At 54.6% G+C, this 21,020-nt stretch overlaps 1 protein-coding gene across 9 annotated transcripts in view; it reads right to left on the reverse strand.

Annotated features, from left to right (window-relative positions):
• Positions 1 to 2,957: 2,957 nt before the first annotated feature.
• Positions 2,958 to 21,020, reverse strand: part of NEO1 (neogenin 1) — a 328,814-nt gene continuing 310,751 nt past the window's right edge. For 4 of the 9 annotated variants that reach the window (XM_068144283.1, XM_068144287.1, XM_068144285.1 and 1 more), the window contains 6 exons: positions 18,612 to 18,850; positions 17,242 to 17,334; positions 13,325 to 13,483; positions 11,787 to 12,098; positions 11,120 to 11,256; positions 2,958 to 6,388 (listed from right to left, as the gene is read on the reverse strand). In XM_068144283.1, the coding sequence (XP_068000384.1) occupies positions 6,305 to 6,388; positions 11,120 to 11,256; positions 11,787 to 12,098; positions 13,325 to 13,483; positions 17,242 to 17,334; positions 18,612 to 18,850 (1,024 nt within the window). In that variant the 3' untranslated portion in view covers positions 2,958 to 6,304. The remainder of the gene's footprint in view (positions 6,389 to 11,119; positions 11,257 to 11,786; positions 12,099 to 13,324; positions 13,484 to 17,241; positions 17,335 to 18,611; positions 18,851 to 21,020) is intronic. The other 5 variants (XM_068144286.1, XM_068144290.1, XM_068144288.1 and 2 more) reach the window with 2 other exon arrangements.

Genomic DNA, 21,020 nt, shown 5'->3' on the forward strand with positions numbered 1-21,020 from the left:
TCATGTAGAGGAGCCCCTGGCAATCCAGCCCTTCCTTTGCCTGGAGCCTGCTCAGGGTGAGTGCTGCCGAGTAAGTGCTGATGAGTTCCTAGCTACCTCTCCAGCATGCTCCCAGCCCCTGCAGCGCTGGGCTTGCTGCAGGACCAGGCAACCAGGGCTGGCCTGTGGCTGCCTCAGGTGAGGAGGATTTGCTGACAGGCTTTTCCCCTGCTGTCCAACCTAAACCTCCCCTGGTGCAAGCCGAAGCCTTTTCCTCTTGCCCCATCCTTTGTTCTTTGGGAGAAGAGCCTAACCCCCATCTTCTTTACTGCTCTGCCGCTGCCTGCCACGGCTGGTGTCTCCTCAAGCTGGGGTGAAGGGAGCCAAGCCGCGGTCCCCGCTGCGCAGGCTGCGGCTTTGTGAGCAGCTTTGCTCAGCGGCGAGCCAGGGCTGCCCCCTAGTGCCGCTGCCCTGCACTGCCGCTGCCCCCCGCCTGCCGGGCGCACGCCTCGCAGATGTCTCCGACCAGCGGCAGGGGCGCAGGCCAGAGGCCAGGTCCCACCGCAGAGCTCAGTGCCGTTGCCCAGTTTAATGAGGGCCAGAAGGATGATCCAAGGGCTGGAGCGCCTCTGCTGTGAGGACAGGCTGGGGGCGTTCAGACTGGGGAAGAACCTGGGGGGACCTCAGCGCTGCCTTCCAGGGATCCTGCTGAAGGGATCCTGCAGAGGGACTGCTCCTGAGGGTGCCTAGAGCCAGGCCAAGGGGGAATGGCTCGAAGCAGAGGGAGAGCAGGGTCAGAGTGGAGCTTAGGGAGACATGCTTCAGTACAAGGGTGGTGAGACTCTGGCACAGGCTGCCCAGAGGCTGTGGCTGCCTCCTCCCTGGAGGTGTTCAGGGCCAGGTTGGATGAGGCCTTGGGCAGCCAAGTCTAGTGGAGAGGTGTCCCTGCCCATGGCAGGGGGTTGGAGCAGCTGACCTCTGAGGTCCCTCCCAACCCAAGCCATTCTATTTTCTGAGGGGCAAAATGGGGGCAGTGGGGAGTGTGTAAACCAGAGCAGCAGCTGCAGAGGGCAGGATGATCCCAGTGCTGCCAAGAACATGGGGCACAAGTAAGTGGGGAGAGTGGCTGGCAGGCAGAGTAAAGGCTGATGATGGTCAGTGGGAGTCTCTAGACGTGAAGGAGCCTGAAGTTAGCCTGAGGGTCAGGCTTTGGAACACGCTGCCCAGGGAGGTGCTGGAGTCACCAGCCCTGAAGGAGTCCAAGGAACAAGATGTGGCACTCTGGGACATGGAGGTGTTGGGTAGAAGGTTGGCTTGTTGATCTTAGAGGTCTTTTCCGACTTTAACGACTCTATGACTGCATGGATGGTGCCTGCACAAAGATGGGAGGGGGAAACATTAGGTCCCTTTTCCAGCTCTGGAGCTACACTTACCAGAAGGGCATGGAACTGCTAGGGCAGGCCCAGAGGAAGCCATGAAAATGATCAGGGGGCTGGAGCACTTCTATGAAGACAGCTGGGGTTGTTCCATCTGGAGAAGGGAAGGCCCCAGGGAGATCACAGAGCAGCCTTCCAGTACCTGGAGGGGGCTACAGGAGAGCTGGGGAGGGACTTTCTCAAAAGGCAGGCAGTGATGGGTTTGAGCTGGAAGAAGTTGGCTTTAGGTAGGATGTTAGAAAGGATATTCCCCAGGAGTGTGGTGAGGCACTGGAACAGGTTGCCCAGAGCAGCTGTGGAGGCTCCAAGCCTGGAAGTGTTGAAGGCCAGGTTGGATGAGGCCTTGAGCAACCTGGGCTGGTGGGAGGTGTCCCTGCCCATGGCAAGGGGTTGGAACTGGATGATCTGGGAGGTCCCTTCCAACCCAAACCATTTTGTGATTCATTGTCTGGAGGACACAACCCTCCAAACCCCAACCACAAAGGGCCAGGACAATTCCAAACCAAGTCACCACCCTGAGCGAGGGGGAGGGGGGAGGAGCAGGACGTGGGCAGCCCAGGGAGGGGGTGGAAGCCTCATCCCTGGCGGTTCCGAAGGCCAGGCTGGATGTGGCTCTGCTGTAGCGTGAGGTGTCCCTGCCCATGGCAGGGGGGTTGGAACTGGCTGAGCCTTGAGCTCCCTTCCAAACCTAACAACCCCATGGATTCTCTGTGTTTCAAGGTGGTTTGGGATGTGGTGCTTGGGGCTGTGGTTTAGGGGCGAGCCTTGTAGAGCAGGGCTCTGGGTTGGACTTGGTGATCCTCTCCTGGGGCTCTTTTCCAACCTGAATGTTTCTGGGATGATTCTGTGCCAAAGAAACTCTCCAAGCAGACCAGGATTCAACTGGATTAAAAAAAGTGTATTGGACCTCCAATACAAAATAATAACCCATGAAGCTGTTAAAACCAAAAAAAGCCACTGAGTACACAGCAAACACTACAGAAGAGCAACCAAAAAGGAAGGAAGGCAGGAAGGAAGGAGAGGAAAAAGAACTGTACAGAAAGGGAGACAGCTACAGCACTCCTCCAAACACTCCTACATGGGCAGCAGAAAACAACACCCAGGGCTGCCTGGGGGGGGCTTTTGTGTCGCTCTTGGTTGGTTTGTTTCCCTCCCCTCCCTCCCCCCTCCCCCTCCCAGCTGCCTCTCCCCAGCTTGCCTCTGACAGCACAAGGATACACAAGGTCCCCAAACTGTAAAAACCACCACAGGGTAGGGCAAGAAAAAGGAGCATTGAAATGGGGGGTGGGGTGGGGTGGTGGAGGCTGGGGGGTGGTGGAGGGGTAAGTGCAATACAGGTTGTACACTGAATGGATGTTTTTGTTGTTGTTTTTAATCAGTTTAGCCTTAAAAAAACCAACTTTGAACAGTTGTTTGCTCATTAAAAATATTCCCCCCCTCCCCCTTGCCCTTCCCTCCCCAAATTCAATGACAATATTAACATTCATGGTGGTGTACATCAGGACTATTCACAAAGACCCCCACCCCCCCCCCCCCCCACCCCCCCAGCTATGAACACTGTGTCTGCAGGAGGCTTTTTTATCTTTGGGTAGAGGTAAAGCAAACCAAACCAAACCAACAGGCAAAGGAAAATGCAGGTCCCCCTCCTTCTGTCCAATTGTCTTAGTTACACAGAGCCTGGAGCTTCTCTTGCCCTGGACTTGGAGTGGTTTAAAAGGCTAAACCTCAATTATCCAGGTGGCCCAGGGTGCTCTGGTTCCTTGGATTTCCCCCTCCCCCACCCCCCTCAAACCATAACCCCAGCAAATGGCCTAGAAATGACAACACAAATCGACCAGGGAAAGAGAGGAAGGGAAAGTCCAGCCCCAAACCCCTGTTGCTCTTTCAGGGTGACCCATCAGCTCCCCCTGAGCAGGGCCCAGAGCCAAAGGCATAAAAGCAAACCAAGGAGGCACAGTGCTTGGGGGGTTGAAATGTGAATTGAAGCAGGTGCCAGCAGCACTGCCCTCTCGGCTCCCACCTTGGACAGCCACCTAGCAGAGGCACCCAGAACGTTGTTCCCTCCTGCTGAGCTTCCCACAGCACAAACCCCACTGCTCAGGAGGAAGGGAGCCTCCAGCTGAAGCAGCACTGGCTGTTGAGTTCCCCTTGGCCTTAGGGAGGGAACTTCTTAGCTGAGGGACCTGGGGTTAAGGGGGAGGAGGCTCAAGGGAGACCTTCCTGCTCTCTACAACTCCCTGAAAGGAGGTTGGGAGGGGTTGGTCCCTTCTCCCTAGTTACAAATAACAGGATGAGAGGAAACCACCAGGGGAGGGTTAGGTTGGGGATGAGGAACAATTCCTTTGCTGCAAGAGTGGCGAGGGACTGGCAGAGGCTGCCCAGGGAGGTGGTGGAGTCCCCAGCCCTGGGGGGCTTCCAGAAAGGTGTGGCCATGGGGCCTGGGGACATGGTTTAAAGGCCACAGTGGTAGTGGGTCAACAGTTGGACTGGGTGATCTTAGAGGGTTTTTTCCAACCAACACAAGCCTATGATTGTGTGACAGTGAAAGAGCAGAGGAGTTCAGGAGGTAGCTCGTTGGGGTACTGGGGGTTAATCCCTACCTACCATCCACCCCCCCCCGCCATCGGGTGGCAGTGCCAGGCCATCCTACACAGAGGAAAGGAAGAAGCTTTTTCCTTCCCCTCCTTCCTGAGTTCCCTTCCAGCTTCCTCTCTAGACAGACTTGTGACCAGCACCTGAGTCACCACCTCTGGTTTGCTGCTTTCAAAGGCTCAGAAAAAACACACCTCTTGTTTTGGCTGCAATTTCTGCCTTGCTTCCATCTCTGAAGAGTCCCCAGGAGAAGGGAGCTGGGGGGGAGAGAGACTGCACTGGGACTGGACTTGACCTGCTGCCTTGCTGCTGAAGGATCCTGTGGAGGTCTCACAGTATGCCATGGCGTGTTGCTGAGGAGAAGTCCACAGCTGTCTGCTGCTGGGAGGTGCAGGGAGCTCTAAGCTAAGCAGGGAAGATGCTGTGCTGAGTCCTCCAGGAGCGCTGGGGCTGCACTTCACTGCTTCAGGGTGAGACCTTTATACTGACAACAGAGCAACTGGTGCCAAAAGGAGCTGTGGCCTCACCTGGACATCTGGAGCCCTACTTCATGGGAGGGTTTCTTTTAATGCTCCCAAAAAGGAGACTCTCAACCCAGTTTGGTAACCAGAGGGACCTCATGCTGAAGTGGCAAGGAAGGAGAGGCTTTTTGTGTTCCTCACTCTTTCCAGCCAATGGAGACAGGAAAACAGGGATCACAGCATCACAGGATTGTCAGGGTTGGAAAGGACCTCCAGGCTCAGCCAGCTCCAACCCCCTGCCATGGGCAGGGACACCTCACACCACAGCAGCTTGCTCACAGCCACCTCCAGCCTGGCTGCAAACACCTCCAGGCAGGAGGCTTCCACCACCTCCCTGGGCAGCCTGGGCCAGGCTCTCACCACCCTCCTGGGGAACAACTACTTCCTCACAGCCAAGCTCAAGCTCCCCACTTCTAGTGCTGCTCCAGCCCTCCCTGACACCCCAGAGCAGAGGGGCAGGATCCTCTCCCTCCACCTCTGGCAATGGGCACTGGCAGCCCAGAAGGCCAAGGGCAGCTCAGCTGCCAGTGCCCATTGCTGGCTCCCTGTCCCAGGCCTGATTCCTGCCCCCCTCAGAGGTCTCCCCTTCCCCTCCCTCAAAGAGCACAAAGCAGGCAGAGGTCAGCCCAGGCTAGGGGGGGAAACAACAGCTCTCCTTTCTTTTGTTGTTTGTGGGTGTGGGTTTTGGGGTTGTTTTTTTTTCCCTTTTTCTTTTTTTTATGACAACTTTTTAACCTTTTTATTAGAAAACAAAAGAAAAAAAAAAACCTTAAAGAGAGAGAAAACCAAAAATAACAAAGCCACAAATCATATTGTACATAAATGTCCAACACTGAAGGCAGGGCAACCACACCACCGAGACAAATCCTGACCAGAAGAACCCCAAACAACCCAACTCCGCCTTTTGCTTTTGCCTCTTTTGCTTCTTTTGTTGTTTGTTTCTCCAGCCTGGCTGCAGGGCCCTCTCCAGCCTGGCTGCAGGGCCCCCTCTAGGCTGGCTGCAGGGCCCTCTCCAGGCTGGCTGCAGGGCCCCCTCCAGGCTGGCTGCAGGGCCCCCTCCAGGCTGGCTGCAGGCCCCCTCCAGGCTGGCTGCAGGCCCCCTCCAGGCTGGCTGCAGGGCCCTCTCCAGCCTGGCTGCAGGGCCCCCTCCAGGCTGGCTGCAGGGCCCCCTCCAGGCTGGCTGCAGGACCCCTCCAGGCTGGCTGCAGGGCCCTCTCCAGGCTGGCTGCAGGGCCCTCTCCAGGCTGGCTGCAGGCCCCCTCCAGGCTGGCTGCAGGGCCCCCTCCAGGCTGGCTGCAGGGCCCCCTCCAGGCTGGCTGCTCCAGGCTGGCTGCTCCAGGCTGGCTGCTCCAGGCTGGCTCCAGGCTGGCTCCTGGCTGGCTCCTGGCTGGCTCCAGGCTGGCTGCTCCAGGCTGGCTGCAGGCTGTGGGCCCTGCCCTGCCTCACCCTGCAGGCTCTCTGCAGGTGTGGAATTCACCTTGGCCACGACCTCACTGCAGGACACTGAAAGGTGAGGTCCCCCAGCACTGGCTGCTGGCTGGGGCTGCTCTCAGGCTGTTCTCCTTCCTCTTCCTGGGGTTTCTTCTCCTTTGTTTTTTTTTTCTCCTTTTTTTTTTATTTTTACATTTTTCTTTCTTTTTTTTTTTTTTTTTTTCCTTTTCTTTTCTTTTCTTTTCTTTCTTTCTTTTTGTTTTTGTTACCTCTGTACAATTCCTTGTGTTCCAAGGCTGAGTCCCAAGACTTGTGAATCTGGAGTCATGTCCTGGTGCAGGGTGGTCATGCTGTAGTGATGGCATTAAGGTCCTTCATCAGTCCTTCCAGGTGGGCCATCTCTTTGGTCAGCTCGTCCGGCTCGTAGCTCTGGGGGAGGCAACACAGCAGAGTCAGCAGGGGCCTGGCTGCCCTCACACCCCCAGCACACCCCCACACAGCTCTGCAGCTGGAGGAGCTGGAGGAAGGCATTGAGCCAGACATCAGCAAATGTGCAGCTGGCAGCAAGCTGGGGGCAGGAGTTGATCTGTGAGAGGGTAGGAGAGCTCTGCAGAGGGACCTTGCCAGGCTGCACAGATGGGCAGAGGCCAAGGGCAGGAGACTGAACACATCCAAGTGCCAGGGGCTGCACTTTGGCCACAGCAAACCCCAGGCAGTGCTGCAGGCTGGGGACAGAGTGGCTGAGAGCAGCCAGGCAGAGAGGGAGCTGGGGGTACTGGTTGACAGTAGGCTGAACAAGAGCCTGCAGTGTGCCCAGGTGGCCAAGAAGGCCAAGGGCATCCTGGCCTGCAGCAGGCAGAGTGTGGCCAGCAGCAGCAGGGAGGTCATTGTGCCCTGGGCTCAGCACTGCTTAGGCCACAGCTTGAGTCCTGTGTCCAGCTCTGGGCCCTTCAGTTTCAGAAGGAGATTGAGAGACTTGAAGGTGTCCAGAGAAGGGCAAGGAGGCTGGGGAGGGGTCTGGAGCACAGCCCTGTGAGCTGAAGGGGACCTACAGGAAGGCTGCAGAGGGACTGTTCCCAAAGGCCTGCAGGGACAGGCCCAGGGGCAGTGGTTTGAAATGAGAGCAGAGCAGATTGAGATTGGATGTGAGGAACAAGTTCTGCACCAGGAGGCTGCTGAAACACTGCAACAGGTTGCCCAGGGAGGTGGTTGAGGCTCCATCCCTGGAGGTATTCAAGGTGAGGCTGGACAGGGCTCTGAGCAACCTGATCCAGTGGAGATGTCCCTGCTGACTGCAGGGGGGTTGGACTGGATGAGCTCTGGAGGTCCCTTCCAACCCAACCCATTCTATGATTCTCTGACCTGAAAGGGTCACCCTCCTCATTTAAGAGCCTGCTCTGCCAGCCTCACAGAACTTCAGAACTCTATCAGTGGCTGTTGTAAAAGATTGTCTGCTAGAGACCTTGTGGAGCAAAGCAGCTGTCCCTCCTGTGGGCTTCTGGAGGCCTTTCCAGGAGGTGAGCAAGGTGGCTCCTTCACAGCCCTTTCTTCTGCTTTCATGAATCATAGAATCACAGAATCAATCAGGTTGGGAAAGACCTCAGAGCTCATCCAGTCCAAGCTGTCACCCAGCACCTCCTGACAACTCAACCATGGCTCCAAGGGCCACATCCAATCCCCTCTGCAACACCTCCAGCCATGGGGACTCCACCACCTCCTTGGGCAGCACAGCCCAATGGCTAAGAACTCTCTCTGGGAAGAACTTTCTCCTCACCTCCAGCCTAAACTTCCCCTGACACAGCTTGAGACTGTGTCCTCTTGTTCTGAAGTCCAACCATTCACCTAGACCTTCCAATCCTGCCACTTCTGCTAAGTCACTAGCACTAAGCCATGTCCCTATAGGCTGAGGTAGAAGGAAGTGGAGCTGGGTCAAGTGGTGGTGGTGTAGATCATGTCCCTGCCTGAAGAGCAAGCAGCAGCAGACTGATCAGCAGCTGCAGGGATTTGTAACTTGACACAAGTCTCTATTTTAAGTGCAGACCTTTTTGCAACAGTGATTCATAGCTCTACTGATTTTTAAGGCTGTGCTCCTCTTATCTGTTCTCCTTGGCTCAGCACCTGCTTCAGGATAACAGCTTCCTCTGGGCCAAGGCAGGTATTGGAGAAAAACCTTCCCAGCTTAATTGGGGGAAAAAAAAGGTTGAAGGAATCACTTCAGTAGAACTATTTTGAGACTCATTATGCTTGCTAAAATCAGCCTCCTGTTTTCAGCCTCACCTGCCTAGCTCCAGCTGCACTGAGCAGCTACCCTCCTCCTGGTAGTGACAGAAACTGGGAACTACTTGATTTGTAGATGCACAGAGTGGGTTGGGCTGGAAGGGACCATTAAGATCCCCCAGTTCTAACTCCCTGCCATCAGCACCTCCCACCAGCCCAGGCTGCTCAAGGCCTCATCCAGCCTGGCCTCGAGCACCTCCAGGCAGGAGGCAGCCACAGCCTCCCTGGGCAGCCTGTGCCAGAGTCTCCCCAGCCTCACTGCAAAGAATTTCAAACCCTTCCCTAAGCTGACCAAGTCTTTCTCAGTATTGTGTAGTTTTCAACCCTTTATGTCCTTGGAGAACTTCTCCAAAGCTTCTTCACTCCCTCAGCACTGCTTGCAGAGAAGGCAAGCCAGGCTGCACAGGGTATTCAGCACCAGCTCTGCTCATGCCAGGGCAGAAGGGACACAGCTGCTGCCTGATACTTTCTGCTCTGTTTGTTTAAGGTCTGGGTTTAGACCTTCTGGCTAGAGTCCACCAGTTCTGGCTGAAGTTCTTCCCAGAGTGGAACCCCAAACCATGAATGTCATCTCACTTCCTTGACTTCTAGACTCAAACCCTTTCTTGCCTCTTGGCAGGAATGAATGAAGCTGGCACTTTCCAGTGCACCCAGGCTTCTAGATGGTAGCAGGGAAGTCATCTCTGCCCCCTGTCTGCCCCCTTGTCTGCCAGCTGCTGACAATGAGAAACAGCAGTGAGCTGGGAGCAGGCTGGTGGTGGAGTCCCCATCCCTAGAGGTGCTCAAGGCACTTGGGGCCATGGTTTGATGGCCATGGTGGTGTTGGGTTACTGGTTGGGCTGGGTGATCTTGGAGGACTTTTCCAACCCAAACAGTTCTGTGACTGTAAGGCTCTCACAGAAAATCACAACCAATTCCTCTCACTGCCTAATCCTGGTCTCTAAAGCTCCTGATTTAACCAGGATTTAGTGTGCTGCTGGTGCCTCCAGACTGGGCTCATTTCTAAGTGAAGGGATTTCTTAGCAGCTGCATTTACACATCACCAATTTGCTGTTGAATGAAGCCAGGAGCAGAGCTTTGGTGCCAACTGAAAAGGAAAAGAATAAAGTAGGAAGGACAACTAGGCAGAAGGGTAGGAGTGCCCCCAGTCAAGCATGCATGAGGGAAATCAAAAGGACAGTAAGGAAAGAAGCAGCAACCACTCAAAACAAGCAATGGAACTCCACCTAACACAGCCACTCCTCAGCTTGCTCCTCTAGTGCCTGATACCCAACACATCCTCACTTACTAGAACCTGCTTCCAAGGAAGCCTGACAGCCAGTTGCTGTTGTCCCCCCAGAGTCAGAAGACTTTCTTACAAGTATCTAAGGGAACATATTTGGGATGATGGCTTCAGACATTCTGGCACCAAGGCTAAATCCTCCATCTGCAGTGCCACAGAGGGTGCCCAGCAGCAGCACAGCAAGCTGCAGCTGCCTAGCTTCGAACAGCAGCCAGGCTGAGCGTGCTTGAAGACCAGACAGAAAGAAATGACAGCTCAAAGCAAGCATGAGCACAACACCTTGAGCTGTAAGCACTGTTGGAGGCCTGCAGCTCTGAACAAAGATGCTCTTTATGTCAAAAGAAGGAGGCAAAAAACCAGATATGGAGGGGCTTGTGCAGCTCCAGTATGCAAGGCTGCAGAGGAGCCCAAAGCAAAGCTCCACGAGGTGCTACGTACTGTAAAGACTACAAAGAGTCATGCTGTGGGTGGCATCGGTCCCACTCCCACCTCTGTTCTACCACCAGCAACAGGCCAAGGGGGAATGCTTTGAAGCTGAGGGAGGGCAGGGTTAGACTGGAGCTTAGGAAGAAGCTCTTTCATTATGAGGTGGTGAGACTCTGGAATGGGTTGCCCAGAGAGGTTGTGGCTGCCTCCTCCCTGGGGGTGTGCAAGGCCTGGCTGGGTGAGGTCTTGAGCAACCAAGTCTAGTTGAGAGGTGTCCCAGCCCATAGCAAGGAGGTTGGTGAAGATGGTCTCTGAGGTCCTAAGCCATTCTGTGACTCTCTTCTCATTGTGAGAGGCCAGCAGAAAGCAAAAGCACTGAGCATGAGTCCAGAAAGGCAGTCTCAGAGAGCATGACTCAGTGTTCAGCTGGACAGCCTCACTTCAGCCAAAAGGCTTTTCTGCTGTGCTCTGTGGGCTGGACTAGATGGAGGCCTCTGGTTTGTGGTGTGAAGTTAGGAACAAGCAGGGCTCCTAAGTAATTTTCATGTGTAGAAAGCAATACCTGAAGTGCTTGTTCCCTGCATAGTATCACAGTATCAGTCAGGGTTGGAAGGGACCACAAGGATCATCCAGTTCCAACCCCCCTGCCATGGGCAGGGACACCCCACACTACATCAGGCTGCCCAGAGCCTCAGCCAGCCTGGCCTTAAACACCTCCAGGGACAGGGCCCCAACCACCTCCCTGGACAACCCATTCCAGGGCTTCACCACTCTCCTGGGGAAGAACTTCCTCCTCCCCTCCAGCCTGAATCTCCCCACCTCCAGCTTCATTCCATTCCCCCTAGTCCTATCACTGCCTGAGATCCTGAGAAGTCCTTCCCCAGCCTTCCTGTAGCCCCCTTCAGATCCTGGAAGGCCACAATGAGGTCACCTGGGAGCCTTCTCTTCTGCAGACTGAACAGCCCCAACTCCTTCAGAAGAGAAGGCATCTGCTGCCTGGTGGAGAAGGAATTTGCACCAGGTGTTTTCACATGGGTTAAGAGGCACTGGGTGAAGGCTGAAGCCTCACTGTCCCCTGCAGACATTGCTCAGGTTCACAAGGCTCACCCAAAGAGGCTGAGCACAGGTTGAGAAGCACTGCCAATGAAAGCCACTGGCAGCCTCAGACTACCTACACTTTCTGAGTCCTCCAGCATCCTGGTGGTCTCCTGCACGTCAGGGGCACTGGGAACTACCACTGGCATTGGAGGGCGAGTTCTGCCCAAAGTCCCGATCGACGCCGTCTTCACCGAGTGAACTGGGTGGTTAGGAGCTGAAAAGGAATTGGGACATGGTTAGGCCTCAGCTCAGAAGGTCTTCAGCCTATTGAGAAAGCTCCTGAAAGGAGCAGAATAAAGAGGACACTGTCAGGGGAAAAGGAAGGCTCCCAGTTAGAGTGCTGAGGCTGAGCTGCTGTCTATGCACATTAAAGAGAAGGGCTTTGAAAATCACACCAGCAGAAGTCACTCCAGCCTGTGGCACTGCACAGGATCCCAGCATGGTGGGGTTGGAAGGGACCTCTGGGGATCATCCAGTCCAACTCCCTGCTAAAGTCACCTACAGCAGCTTGCCCAGGATCACTGGCCAGGTGGGTTGGAATCTCTCCAGAGGAGACTCCACAGCCTCCCTGGGCAGCCTGCTCCAGGGCGCCTGCACCCTCACAGCAAAGTTTTTCTCTCTGTCAGGTAGAATTTCGACTACCCTTGATGCCCAGCTCTGCCTCCTACCCCTTAGGGAGCCTCTCCCCTTTTCCCCTTACTCTCTCCTTTTCTCCTGGGAAGGGTGTCTTGCCCCCCTGCTTACCTTGCTGAGTCAGCAGCGGTGTGCTGGGCAGGGCCGGGTCGTAGGTGGAGCCTGCCGGCGGCACTGCCGGCACCGCGAAGCTCTTCAGGGGGTGGGAAGGCCGGACGTGGGCCGTGGGCAGGCTCTGAGCCGTGTCCTCCTCCTGTGCATTAGCCAGGTAGGAGCCTGCGGCGCTCTCAGGATCCTGGTGGTCAGCACAGGTCTGAGAGGAGGCGGCCGGCATGGTGTCCGTGCTCGGCGTGTTCCGAACCGACTCTGCAACACAGCCGAGAAAGCGGTGGTTGGCTCCCGCTCCTGAGAACCTTCCTGTGGCTAGATGGAAACAACACAGCACTGCTTGCAAGTCCAAGGCCACCTTTATGAGGCAAGGGAAGAGTGTACAGCTCTGTGGAGCAGATGACACCAAGCCTGCGCCACCGCCCCGCTCCGAGGTGTCGAACAACAACGCAAGCCTGAGACCCAAACATTCCCCGGCCCTGGTACCGGCTCAGCAGCTTTGCACGCAGGCAGCTACACCTGAGGAGTCTTCAAACAGCATGGGCCAGAGCTCCTCCTTCCCACCTTAGCCTGGAGCACTCCCCAGGCCCAGCATTCTGAGTAGCTGTACATTAAGCCCAGGTCGCTGTGGTTTTTCCTGAGACGGACTTCAAACCTCTTGGCTTGCTGAAAGCCAGAATGAAACCACAGGCTCCGTGTGTCTGCCTGCAGCAGGGTCCACCCCCATCGAGGAGAACACTGAGATGGAATGTGGGGGGCTGTGGTCCTCCTCTGACCCCAGGCAGCAAAAGATCTGGGGAGTGAGAGCTGTCACTTGAGCAGGGTAGACAGAACTAGGGACACCTTTGCCTCTAACCTATCACCTGCCTGTGCATCTGCAGAGCTGCTTTCATAAGGCACCTGTGGTCCCCTCATTGTCATGGAGGCCTAAGCCTGAGCAGCTCAGCATTCACTTCCTCTCAGCAGCTCACCTAGGTGCAGTGTAGCAGTACTGTGGCTTCAGAACTTCACAGAGCGCTGGAGACACCACAGAAAGAACCACTGCAAAAGGATTCTGCTCCAGGCCTGAGAAGGCTGCCCGGAAATCACCCCAATGTCCTGTGTGCTGCAGCAGGATTGCCTGCTGGCAGCTCTCAGAAGCAAGGCCTGGGCTTCCATCCTGGCTGGGTTTGAAACACGACTCATTAAGGAAACAAGTTAAGACATTAAGCAGCTCAAATTAGCTTTAATCTGATGTTTGAGACTCCAGGGCTGAAGGCTTCAGAAGAAGGAAGCTTCCTGTTTGAAGCTGTATGAAACCACCTGAGCCTCCTTTCCCAGGACATCCTCATGTCTCAGCTCAAGGATCAACACCTGAGCCACACAAGAAGCTGTCAGCAGGAAACCTCAACCCATTCAGGGTCTTGACTGTACCCAAACCCAGCGCTCCCGGAGCACCAACGATGGGGACCAACCAAATGGACGTTCCAAGGCTGTGACACCCACGCTTTTCACTCACTGTTCCACCACAAGCAAAATCCACCTGGCCATTTGTGTCTCACCTGTGGAATTGGCCCTGTCTGAATGGGACATGGATGTGCCAAGCGGCCACGGGCTGAGCTGGTGATGGAGATAGCTGCGAGTTGGAGAAGCGAGGCTGCCGGAGTGGAAATGATGGTGAGGGTTATCGAGAGAATGGATGGGATGAGCACTAACCACAGCTGTGAATGAACACAAGACAGAAAAATGCTTAATACACACACACAGAGACACAGAGCCAGGCAGGCAGGGCTCCTGAGGCGCACCACACCCTCCCTGCTCCCCCACAGCCGCGCAGCTGACTGCCCTGCGGACTCACAGTGACACCAAGAGGTCAGCTTCCAAGACCCATTGGCCAGCACTTGAGCTTCTCCTGTGCCATGACACAATGCCCCCAGAAGAGGCAGAGCTCTCTACTTCCTTGTGCACAGAGTACAGCTCTGTCTCTGTCTTTCTGTTACACCTGAGAGGAAGGAAGTTCAGCTCCCTTTCACACTCGAAGTATTTCAAGCGGTGCTGCAAACGTCAGGCCTCAGGCACAACACAAAGAGCTCAAACTCTGAAGTAATTTCTGCCTGGCACTGAATTTCTTAACTTTCTAACCAAAGGCTGAAAGGTTGACCTGTTGGAGAGCAGTGAAGGGGGGAAAGACCTGGGGGTCCTAGCGCATGGAAGGTTGGCCATGAGCCAGCAATGAGCTCTGGTGGCCAAGAAGGCCAAGGGCATCCTGGGGTGGACTAGAAGGGCTGTGGTTAGTAGGTCAAGAAAGGTTCTCCTGCTCCTGTACTCTGCCCTGCTGAGGCCACAGCTGGAATACTGTGTCCAGTTCTGGGCCCCTCAGGTCAGGAAGGACCTCAGGGAACTGCTTGAGAGAGTCCAGCGCAGAGCCACAGAGGTGCTGCAGGCAGTGGAAGATCTTCCTCATGAGGAGAGCCTGAGGGAGCTGAGGCTCTGTAGCTTGGAGAGGAGGAGCCTGAGGGTGACCTCATTGCTGTTGCTGAAGCTGTGCAGGGTGAGTGCCCAGAGGCTGGAGCCAGGCTCTGCTGGGGGATGCCCAATGCCAGCACAAGGGGCAGTGGTGGAAGCTGAGGCAGAGGAAGCTCCATGGAAACAGGAGGAAAAATCTTTTCCCTGTGAGGCTGACAGAGCCCTGGAGCAGGCTGCCCAGGGGGGCTGTGGAGTCTCCCTCTCTGGAGATATTCAAAACCTGCCTGGATGTGTTCCTGTGTGACCTGGTATAAGTGATCCTGCTCTGGCTTGGACTGGATGAGCTTTTGAGGTCCCTTCCAGCCCCTAACACTCTGTGATTCTGTGACAGGTGGCATCTTGGGTTAACTAAATAAAGCAGGACAATGATAAGAGCAGGGCAAGGCCCCCAAGGCTCCAATCTGCACCTGCTCTGCACAGACTCAGTAGCTCTCCAGTCCACCTCACTCAACCCAAAAGCCTTTGTCTTTTTGCTTCTGCACTTTTATCTGGCTCTCGACTTCCTCCTGTTTGAGATACTCAATGTAAATCCCCCTTTGCCCTCACCCTTTTGTGCTAAGAGCAAAAAAAACTCCTCCCTACTGCCCAGCTGGGAGGAAAAAGCCTGTGCAGAATTTTGTTCTTTTGACAGACTGAAGCCTGAATTGGTTGAAATCATCAGAGAATTGTCAGGGCTGGAAGGGAGCTCCAGGCTCAGCCAGTTCCAACCCCCCTGCCATGGGCAGGGACACCTCACACCACAGCAGCTTGCTCACAGCCACCTCCAGCCTGGCTGCAAACACCTCCAGGCAGGAGGCTTCCACCACCTCCCTGGGCAACTTCTTGATCTGTGTTCTCAAGGCTGGGTCTCAGCCTAGTTGTTCAGAGGGTCAGCCAGGTCCTTTGCCATCTCAGTCATCACTTGCAGAAAACAGACCATAATAACAACTGAAACATTTCCACAGCTCCAGCAAAATTTCAGCTGAGCACTTTTGCTCAAATCATCATGACCTAAAGAGGGCCTACAGGAAGGCTGCAGAGGGACTGTTCCCAAAGGCCTGCAGGGACAGGCCCAGGGGCAGTGGTTTGAAATGAGAGCAGAGCAGATTGAGATTGGATGTGAGGAACAAGTTCTGCACCAGGAGGCTGCTGGAACACTGCAGCAGGCTGCCCAGGAAGGTGGTTGAGGCCCCAGCCCTGGAGGTACTCAAGGTGAGGCTGGACAGGGCTCTGAGCAACCTGACCCAGTGGAGATGTCCCTGCTGACTGCAGGGGGGTTGGACTGGATGAGCTCTGGAGGTCCCTTCCAACCCAACCCATTCTATGATTCTCTGACCTGAAAGGGTCACCCTCCTCATTTAAGAGCCTGCTCTGCCAGCCTCACAGAACTTCAGAACTCTATCAGTGGCTGTTGTAAAAGATTGTCTGCTAGAGACCTTGTGGAGCAAAGCAGCTGTCCCTCCTGTGGGCTTCTGGAGGCCTTTCCAGGAGGTGAGCAAGGTGGCTCCCTCACAGCCCTTTCTTCTGCTTAGGAAATCAGGGCACTAGCTCCCAAGTGAGGATGTCTTGCACTGAGACACAAGGGGATCTGCTGCCCCAGCTTTCCAGTTCTCTCCAGCTGCTTTCAGAGGCTGATCCTGAGCCACCATAAATCCACCAAGGCTTTGGTTTGCCAGGGGAGGGTGGACTGTCTCCTGCAGCTGATCCAATGCTGCTTCACAAATAGCTGCCCAGGCAGTGGGGCAGGCAGCTGAGTTCAATGGTTTGATGTCAGACCAAGATCCCTGCAGACAGGGTCATTTAGAAAGGAGCAAGCATGACTCCTGGGAGGTAAATCCTGCCTCACAACTCTCAAAGTGTTTTAAGACAGTAAGCACCTCAATAAAGAGAAGCAACAGTCTGGATACAGCTAGTTTCTAAAAGGCTCTGACAAGGCTCCACTCCAAACTTCAACCACCAAGTTGCTGCTGAGGGAAACCTCTTCTCTGGAGCAAAAGCTGACTGCAGATATGAAGCCAAAGGAGGGGCTTGATGATGAGTTTTCAAGGCAGGGTAAGCAGGAGATTGCACAGGTATCAGTGCTGGGACTGCTCTTAGTCAATTTGCTTTCTGAGTGACCCAGACTTGGAAACAGTCAGACAAGTCTTCAATCTGTCACCAATGTTCATGTCCTCAGGGTAGTCAGATGCCATTCTTATGGCAAGAAACTCCAGGGTGAGGGGACAAAGAGATGGCAGAGTAACTTCCAGCATCACTTCAATGCTCTGAGGGAAAACCAATCCCAACAGCACTCCTGTGATGCTGAGCTCAGTTACAATTCAGTGATGCTGCCGAGCAGTTACAATTCAACACCTGTGCCACCAGAATGCAGCACCTCATTGAGCAGGGAAGGTGTTGAGAACAAGAACACTGCATCCTGCTCTGACACCTTGGTGGCCCTCTCTGCAGTTCTGGCCTCTCTGAAACTCAAGGAGCATGTAGCAAAGCTAAAGAAGGCTCTGAAAATGGCAACTGAAGTGATAAAGGGGATGGAGAAGCAGCCTTGTGAAGGGTGGCTAAAAAGGCTTGGACTGGTCTGGAGAAGAGAAACCTAACAGTGGAGAAGAACCTGACAGGGATTTACCAGCTGGATGCTGGCAGAGTACAAAAGGAAAGGACTCCATAAAAAGCAGCTCACAGGCTCTCCCCAAGGAGCACCTGCAGCTGCCACTGCTGGAGCCTGGGACCCCAGGCTGTTGGACGCCTTTCTAACTCTGCCCTGCGCTGGCAGCTCGCCTCCCGCTCCCTCAGATGCAGCTCTGCAGTTTCTCCTCTTAACTTGATCTAGCATCCAGGCTGCCTCCTCAGGGCTCTTCCCACTGCAGACAGAAGCAGGCAGGCAGGCAGCCTGTGTGTGCCTGTGCACACAGCATGAACAGGGCTTGTTTGGGTGCTCCCACTTTCAAGGCAGCTGGTAGGTGGGCTGTTGACTTACGCTGAGGTGGTTGGGAATCAAAAGGCATCATCATCTTGGGTCTCATCCCCCTTCTTCCTGCCAGGGTGGACATGCTATCCTCTGACTCATGCCCTGAAGGAAAAATACTGAAGGTTATTTACCACTGCAGGAAGGCTTCCCTGATAGCACAGCAGATGATTTCAATCCTCCTCTCTTTATTTCTGGGCTGTCCTGTTTCGTGAGCCATTCTGTGACTCAGAACTGATAACAACAGCCCTTTCATCCTTCACTGGAAGGTGGGAAAGAGGACAGCAGTTAGGGTAAAGATTACTGAGCACTGGGAGAAACCCTCCACAGATCCACAGACTGCACTGGGTTGGAAGGGACCCTCAAAGTCATCTTGTCCAACCCCCCTGCAGTGAGCAGGGACACCTCCAGCTAGATAGATCAGGCCAGAATGCAAACACAAACCCCAGGCGGTGCAGCTCTGGACAATGAGTGGAAGCACACAGAGTCACAGCTACAGGTAAAACACTCTGGATGAATGAGTTAACCACTCACCAGGGGAAAACTCAGCAGCTAGTGCTGGTTAAAGCCCCAAAACCTGACTCTCTGACCTCTGAATAATGTCACACACGTCTCTGAACAGTTTCAATATCAAACTGTCTGATGATCTTCTGATTACCAATCAATATTTACTAAGGGCTCCTCAATTTAAGAAGGAGATTGAGAGACTTGAAGGTGTCCAGAGAAGGGCAAGGAGGCTGGGGAGGGGTCTGGAGCACAGCCCTGGGAGGAGAGGCTGAGGGAGTTGGGTTGCTGAGCCTGCAGAAGAGGAGGCTCAGGGGAGACCTTCTTGCTCTCTCCAACTGCCTGCAGGGAGGTTGGAGCCAGCTGGGGGTTGGGCTCTTCTGCCAGGCAGGCAAGCAGCCCCAGAACAAGAGGACACAGTCTCAAGCTGTGCCAGGGCAGGTTGAGGCTGGAGGGGAGGAGAAAGTTCTTGCCATCAAGAGGAATTGGCCCTTGGGCTGTGCTGCCCAGGGAGGTGGTGGAGTCCCCATCCCTGGAGGTGTTCAAGAGGGGACTGGATGTGGCACTTGGAGCCATGGCTGAGTTGTCAGGAGGTGTTTGGTATTAGGTGACAGGTTGGACTTGATGATCTCTGAGGTCTTTTCCAACCTGGTTGAATCTGTGAGCTAACCCCTGGGCACTCAATTTTCACAGTAAAACATGTGAGCCATCCTTGTTGAGAGCCTTAGGAGCTAGGCACAAACCCAGCTCACTACTTGGAGAGCAAGGCCAAGGAAAGGGGAGGGGGGGAGCTGGGTGGCAGGGAAGTGCTCTCACCACATGCAGCAAAGTGGATTTAATTTGGCAGACAACGCTGAGGGCAGCAGCCAGGAGCTCACCTCGGTAGGAGTTCTGCCTCTGGTGGATGTTGCTGTCCATGGAGTTATCCACGGGGGTGATGTCCTGGGAGTTGCGAGGGATCGGGGTGTCTGTCATGATGGGATTGGGATCCGGAGACTTGTCGATGGGTTTCAGCTCCAGTCTTTCATGATGGATCCAGAGGTCAGGAGGTTTGACATCTTTGGAGTTGCCTTTGTACTTGTGGGAGCCATTCACCGACTTGCAGGCAGCTCGTTTCCTTGGGAGAGAGAACGGGGGAGGTGTGCTTAGATTCACAGGGGGCACCGGGCTGCAAGGGGCTCTCAAAGGTCAGCTCCTCCACCCCCCCTGCAGGCAGCAGGGACACCTCCTACTAGATCAGAGAGAAGGAAGAAATAAGAAAGGAATGCCAGTTCTGGAAGTCAGGAGGTGCTGAGCAAGGCAGTCCTTACCAGACCATGTTTACTCTGCCCTGCACCTGCACTCTCCATGGCTTTGATTCATAAACTGCCTGCCCACCAGTGTCCAGCCACCCCCCAAGAGCCAGAAGAACAATTCCCCCTCCTTTTGTAGGTCCCATACTGAGAAGGCAGTTGCCTCCAAAACTCACAGTCTGCACTCCCCCTGACAGAATCACAGAGCTGTCAGGGTTGGAAGGGAGCTCAGGGCTCAGCCAGCTCCAACCCCCTGCCATGCCCAGGGACACCTCACACCACAGCAGCTTGCTCACAGCCACCTCCAGCCTGGCTGCAAACACCTCCAGGCAGGAGGCTTCCACCACCTCCCTGGGCAGCCTGGGCCAGGCTCTCACCACCCTCCAGGGGAACAACTTCTTCCTAACATCCAGTCTGAATCTCCCCACTTCCAATTTTGCTCCATCCCCCCCAGTCCTATCCCTCCCTGACACAGGACTTGCCATGGTACTTGCCCCGGAGGTTTCCTTTCCCTTGCTGACATAAGCAAACCTGCACCAAGATTCCTCTCAGCTCTGGCTCGCAGGTGGGCAAGAGCTCCCTGCTGGGCAGCAAGCTTTGGGTTTGACCTGAGAGCACATCTGACCTTTCAAAGCACATTCTGCAGCTCTGATGCCATGCAGCTTGCCTCCAGTCTCACCACACACTGCAGAGCTATACTCTACAGTCTCAGCTTTCCATAACCACAATGAAGTTTCCAAGTCCTTATGGTTATTAAAGGAATGTGTCCCTAGTCCAGGGCTCACAACCACCCTCCAACAACAGCAGTTCATTCATGACTCTGAAGATCCATGACAGGAACAGGGTGGAAGCCTCATCCCTGGAGGTTTGGAAGGCCAGGCTGGATGTGGGTCTGAGCAACCTGCTGCAGTGTGAGGTGTCCCTGCCCATGGCAGGGGGGTTGGAACTGGCTGAGCCTTGAGCTCCCTTCCAACCCCAACAATTCTGTGATTCATTGTACCTCTGCTCAGCTCAGGCACATCTGGCCCTTGTGCTTTTTCAACACTGTTGACCAGCAGCAAGCTGAGGGTGAGCCAGATACTGCCCCTGAGGGAATGCTGGGAAAGGAAAACATGGAGTTCCAGCACTGCCCTCCACACACTCCTCACTTTGGACCTGGCAAGGTGTTCCTCCTGGGCAGCCCAGCTCCTACAAATGCCTGGGATATGACTAAACAGACTTCTGCAAGCCTCAGTGACCAAGAGCCTCTCTGTAGGTGTGTGGCAGCCAGCCGTGCTGCCAGCACCCTGCTCTGAGCCCTGCGGCTGAGCCAGTGAAGCAGAGCAGAAGGTGTTTCACTGCTTGTGGGCTGCTCAAGGTGAGAGAGGTGGCATTTGGAAACAGGGAAAACAAAGGCAAGAGGTCAAGGGTTATTTCTGCTCTTTGAACAGAAAAGACATCTCTTGGGTGCAAGCTGATGAGTTTTGCCCTTTCCCCAAGACATCCCCCAGCTGCTAGACCATCACTCATCCATCCCTGCTCTCCTCTCCTGAAAGCCTTGTGGTTTTGCAGGGTGATTCACCAAGTGGTGGTTATCCTCTAAGCTTGGCTTTTAATCACTTTCTTACAAACTCTGGTTTGCATCATCACAGAGTCCTTCCAAACTGAAAGAAACCCAAAACCTTGCAGCTCTGTTCAGTCCTTTCCCCAAAGCCATGCAGAAACCGCCTTCAGGAGTCTATACATGGAAGCATCGCTGCTGTAGTCCTAATCCAGCTGCTCTAGAGGAGGAAGGAATTCACACACTTTTATTTTGCATCTTGGAGCACTTTGCTAAGCAGCCCAGCACCAGGTTCAGATTGCCCTCTGGTAATCTCTCTACAGATTGGATATTATCATGCACAGCTTGGAAGCATATTCAGCACAGTGAAGTACATGCTAAGAACAGAAGTGAGCCTGAGCTGAGATCTCACAGCTCTAAACATGCAGTGGCTTGAGCCTGGAAGCAATATTTAA

Source organism: Melanerpes formicivorus, unplaced genomic scaffold (genome assembly GCF_026170545.1).
Source record: "Melanerpes formicivorus ecotype bairdi unplaced genomic scaffold, bMelFor1.0.p_v2 SCAF_10, whole genome shotgun sequence".
NCBI lineage: Eukaryota > Metazoa > Chordata > Aves > Piciformes > Picidae > Melanerpes > Melanerpes formicivorus.